The sequence below is a fragment of the Branchiostoma belcheri genome, unplaced genomic scaffold (assembly GCF_001625305.1).
Source record: "Branchiostoma belcheri isolate BF01 breed outbred unplaced genomic scaffold, Haploidv18h27 scaffold354, whole genome shotgun sequence".
NCBI lineage: Eukaryota > Metazoa > Chordata > Leptocardii > Amphioxiformes > Branchiostomatidae > Branchiostoma > Branchiostoma belcheri.
The window spans coordinates 70293-75790 of NW_017803970.1; the positions used below are offsets into that span (position 1 = coordinate 70293).

The 5498-nt window shown below is 40.6% G+C and overlaps 1 protein-coding gene across 1 annotated transcript; it reads left to right on the forward strand.

The window, feature by feature from the left end:
- The first annotated feature begins 1194 nt into the window (after positions 1-1194).
- LOC109475923 (tripartite motif-containing protein 3-like) lies at positions 1195-5106 on the forward strand. The gene is made up of 4 exons (XM_019776738.1): positions 1195-1461; positions 2831-3086; positions 4268-4484; positions 4671-5106. Exons 1-4 carry the CDS (start codon positions 1195-1197, stop codon positions 5104-5106), a joined length of 1176 nt encoding a protein of 391 aa, XP_019632297.1.
- The last annotated feature ends 392 nt before the right edge of the window (positions 5107-5498 follow it).

A 5498-nucleotide genomic window follows, 5' to 3' on the forward strand; every position in this document is an offset into this window, starting at 1 on the left:
CTTCGAGGCCGTTAAATGGACTATCCAGCACAGAGGAAATTCACATGGCAAATCGGAAAGGAAACTAACTTTGTGGAATAAAAACAACGTTTGCAAACTTTTAACCGGGAACAACAAAATGGCTAGAACGCACCGCATCCAAACACGACGGCAGGATAGAAATGATCGCCAGAAACACCAAAATATATGAATATATGTAAATTAAAAAAAATACTTCATTATGTGTTGAAAATCAAATTTATATTTATTTTGTTGATCTCGAACGTTTATTTGGTAATTCTGTACGTAATCATGTTTACTCAGTGCTACGTTGTAGTGCTGTCGCTGTCAGCTGGCGGTATGCTAATAAGGCATGTGCGGTTGACTCCGCAGGCCCGAATTGCGCTGCAGCGCGGTGGGCGGCATCGTAAAAGGATTTCCGCTACCAGTTCACAGATTGCGGGAAATAGGGGCACGGGGAGGGACTTTGGCACGTTTTTGAAAGAACTACTCCTCCCCTTGTCCTCTGTGGCTGCGACTTTCGGCAGAGGTTGGTGGGGATAAGAACAAAAAAAAACGCCATATATAAAAAGGTAACGATAATTCCCCACAACCTCTGCTTGGAGAGTAGTAAAGTGGCTTTTTCCCATGTATAGCACTGGGGCCTGCCATGGATTTGTACACAGAACCTTCAGATTCTGAGTCAAACCTAACCACAAGACCACCTTGCCACTAGATGTACAAATAACACCTTGTTCTCATTCTGACATTGCCAACAGATTCATAATGTCTCAGTCCATCAGAAAAGAGAACAATCCTGTTTATGATACAAACCATCCAGAGGAGCCAACAAGCCTAGGAAAAAATGAACAAGATAATCTACCCTCTGATCAGAATGTGCTGTACACAGAAAGCACTACTGCAGAGCCAACAAGAATGTCAACATGTGGTCAAAACTTTCCCGGTAGTCAAGGACAAGACAGGATGGCGGCTACGTATGCAGCTGGCAATGAAGTCGAACATACAACCACAAATGAGAATTATTATATGACAGATAATAACGATATCCCCACCCCAGAGGTCGCTGATGTATATTCTGTATCTGATCCGATCCATGCTGAAAACTCTGCCATGTACAAAGCCTCAGGGGAAAATGAAGAAGACGGTAACTCTATTGGAAACATTGAAAAAGAACAGCAAAACACTGAAAACATCATGCAAGCGGACAGTACAGTTAACGATGAGTGTGACATGGAACCTTACGCTGTTGCAGACATGTCCGATCATGAAACTTATCTCAGCGCAAGAACAAACGTTCACCAACAGGCTTCAAACTCATCAAAGGCAGTCAGCATAGTGACTGATGATGGTGACATGGAACCTTACGCTGTTACAAACACGATCGAAAATGAAACCTATCTCGAAACAACAACCGTTCGCCAACAGGCTTCAGATGACTCCAGTCGTGACACCACCGAACATGTACACATGCCTCGCAATCCTCCAAACGTAAAAGAACTTCGTCAAAATCCGATGTACATACCAAACCCCAAACAGGAGAAAAAACTTCACGGTAAGACATCTACTTGTGTTTCATGACAGTAAATAGATCTAGGTCTAGCTTCTTGTTTATAATTGTTGTCATAGTCTGTAACAATCCAGGGCTTGAAATACTTTTTCTGCGTACCCGCACCAGTGTATACATAAATAACATTGAAAATTACCTGCAACAAACAAATTTACCTGCACCACTCAGAACATTCGACGTATGGATCATACTTAAAACCATTTATTTTATAGGTTGTTACAGTCAATGCAGCAAATAAAAATCCACAAACACATTGTAGATGTTTATATAAACCCAGTATATGGGGCAGTGCAGGCTAGGTGCAGGCAGACATCAGAAATGCAAACCTCTAACTTTCCCTGCACTAAGGTACATATGCACCCAGTATTTCGAGCCCAGATTTAATTATTGGGCCTGTGCAATGCATATCTCTTCTTTTCTTCTGAAGAAAACAATAAAAAAATTAAAAAGAAGGCCTTTTCTGCAGTGAATCGAAGTTGCTGTTTTGCTGCTTTGGGAGTTGTCCTGCTGGTTGTGGGACCAATCATAGGATTCTATTTCTATGCCCTAGGCATGCAAAAGGTAATTTAAAAGAGCTTTTCTAGGGCTCAATTTTACACCTTAGGCCACAATCAAACACCTAACACATAAACATCATAAAACAAAAAGACACGAACAGTCTTTTGTACCTCGTGTGCTAAAGCTATATTATCTAAGACCTGATCTCTGTATATTATGTAGTGGTTTTATGATAATTTTGAGCACAATTTTTGTATATTTTTGCTCTCAACTCACTGGTAGACTACTAAGGTTCAAAACTGAACTTGGCGTGAATGCATAGAACTTTTATCTTTCATATCATCTGATCTTGGCAAGCTTTGAGTTGCTCAGACGTTTATACATCTTTTTTTTTCACTATAAGCCCAAACCAATTTTATTTCGTGGTTCTCTGACATTTCTTGTAGGAAAAATTCAATAGCAGTACTGAATAATCAATGTTAAGTACCTGTCCTTGGTGCTGAACTCCTGGTTATACGAATTTGCTATTTTTTTAATTGTACGGGCCAACATAAAAGCATTTTGGGGGTTGATTCAAAACCTATTTTTTATTTTTTTTTAATCAGGCAAAATTGTAGGAAGTGCATGGCAGAATATAGTTGGAGAAGCTGGTCAGCGCAGTAGTTTGTCAGATAGATCATCGTAATGTGAAGGCAAACATTTTGTATATGCTTTGCAATTGTTACCATTCTAGTTTTACATTTCTTCTTGTTGCTGCTTTCCCAGGATAGTCCTATGCAAGAAGTCAACAACTTGACAACACCAAATGCAACAGAATTGACTAGCACAACTATAACTACCATCAAAAGTGCTGACAGTACCGACCCACCCAGCTTTGGGGGTATCAATGGTACCAGCCCACCCAGCTTTGGGGGTATCAATGGTACCAGCCCACCAAGCCTTGGTGGTATCAATGGTACCAGCCCACCCAGCCTTGGTGGTATCAATGGTATCAGCCCACCCAGCATTGGTGGTATCAATGGTACCAAACCGCACGTATTTGGTAGTATTAATGGTACAAGGCCACCCATTGGTACCAATCCACCACGCCAGAAAGGTAGGCACAGACATTAAATTACCCAAGTTCCAAACTAATAATAAGTATGAGGTTGGAGAATTTATCTAGCAACTTGAATTATCCCATACTATGAAAGGAATGCTGAGGGAATGAGTTAAAAATTTCTTTTGGAGAGAATATCAGACCCCCTGCTGTGGTCATGTTTTTGGACTCAATGTGCACCTTGCACTGCAGAAAGTTGTCCTTCTGTACCTTAACCCTACGTGTGGAAAAATTTAGGTGAGAACCCTGAATAACTATCACATGATAGTTACTCAGGGTGGGCAGGCAAGGTCCTCTGGATGCTTAATGGCAGCTACAATCCTAGTAACATCTGATATTCTCTCTTGGTTTGATGCTGGGAAACTGGACTTATACTAAACAACCTTTATCATAGGAAATTCAAACTCTACTACTGGATAAATTACGGGAAATAAATTCTGGATGTTTCGAGAGACATCCACAACTCTTCTTCAGCATCACTAATGAACTACATGTAACAGATTCACACATATCTACATGTAGGAACGAGTGGAAAAAACAGCTGAACATGAGAAAGATATATTTCCCATGAGTATTGTTTACCTGGATGTCTAACCTTCATCAATCTAAACAACAGTTTATTAGGCCACGCCAATTTAATTTGTTGCTTCTCAGATCGCCCTGTCCATTTTTTTCTGATTTGCAAAAAAAAAAAAGGTTGGTTCTAAATTAACTGCAAAATGCTCAATGAAAGACATTTTTTGGCCCCTACGGTTGAAGAAAGTCCTTTTCTTCCTACTTATCAAACTTTTTTCAATGTAACAATGCAATTGTGTTTGAATTAAAGTTCAAAATCTATTGTTTAATTATAAAACAGCCTCGTATGTTCACTTCATGGCTCATATTGTAATATTTCCGGCTATCATAGGGCCTTGGCCTTTTTCTAATTTTTATTTCGCGCTGTTGATTTAGATTTGGAGTCCGCGGAGGATGTCATTCATAAAATTTACTTTTGAAGTACAAACCTGTCAAAATGGTCGTATTTTTATCATTGTAAGTCTAAAAAGTGATGTCCTGATACACTACAAAATATAACTCAATATTTTTCTCTGTTTTACGAGCAGAAGTGAAAGAGAATATCACCTTTGGAGGGAAAGGAAAAGGCCCCGAGCATTTGTGCTATGTGACTGGATTGGCCGTGTCCTCGACTAACGAGATATTTGTGGCTGATGGGGGGTGCAAAAGAATTAAGGTCTTCAGCATGAAGGGAGTTTTCCTTCGCAGTTTCTCCACAGGAAACATGGACCCAAGGGCCGTGTGCATGGGCCACAACGACACCCTGTGGGTCACATTGTACCTATTTCAGTATCATTGGTTAAGTTATGGACATTACATTCAACAGTACAGTAAAGAAGGCAGTGTCCTTACTTCGTTTCAATGCAGTGACACTAGACTCAATAGCATTGCCTGGCACAAGCTTTCTGGCAGAATCATACTCAGTCTGTATAAACGGTCAGCAAATTTCAGCACTGCATGGTTAAGTCCTACTTACACACAGACAGAGGCAACACCACGGCTGACGTGTGACATGACCGGGTTTGGCTCAACAGGAAGTACGCTTCTACGGTTTGTCACCGTAGACAAGAAAGGGAACATCTTCATCGCTTTCCGCAGTAAACATCATGTAGAAAAGTATGACAAGAACGGAGTCTACCTGTCCAGTTTTGGTAGTAGAGGTACCGGAGCAGGGAATCTTTTTTCCCCCCGAGGAATCTGTGTGGACAGTTTGGGACGTGTGATTGTGGCTGATACTGGGAACAGCCGAGTGGAGATGTTCACAGCTGAGGGAGAGCACATCCGCACCGTAGCTTACATTAACCAACCCAAGCATGTTGCTACAGGTGGGGAGGGGCAACTTGTGGTGTCTCGGAGTATCTTTGTAATCATTTTCCCCAAATATTAGGGACATGCCATGCTGTGGTTCTCAAGTATAAATGCAGCAAGAGGACAAGATAAACAGCTGAGGCTGGGAGAAAAAGTTTAGTCTCAATTAGGAATGATTTAAGAAATGGCCTAGTTCAGTCAGTGACATTATCACACTTTCAGTATACTGCTTATAATATACAGCAGATATAGAAAATAATGGTGTATTTGTATACATGTAGTTTAAGCCTTGGTAACAACCTACCATACCTGCAACTGCGTGCTGTCTACGTGCAAAAACAAGGGCAAATTTTTGGGATCCGTAACAGACTAAAAACAACTACATGTAGACTTACAGAAACTTTAACGACAAAAGAATATGAAAAAAATAGTTACTTCCAGCATATATTTTTACATGTCTAAGGCCACACC

What these genes read in the sequence shown, in the direction of transcription:
- LOC109475923 (XM_019776738.1), top strand. Translation starts at nt 1,195, where the DNA reads ATGCAAGCGGACAGTACAGTTAACGATGAGTGTGACATGGAACCTTAC. An exon ending in CAGCATTGGTGGTATCAATG is followed by an intron (nt 3,087 to 4,267) that starts GTACCAAACCGC and finishes TTTTACGAGCAG; the next exon opens with AAGTGAAAGAGAATATCACC. An exon ending in ATGGGCCACAACGACACCCT is followed by an intron (nt 4,485 to 4,670) that starts GTGGGTCACATT and finishes AGCAAATTTCAG; the next exon opens with CACTGCATGGTTAAGTCCTA.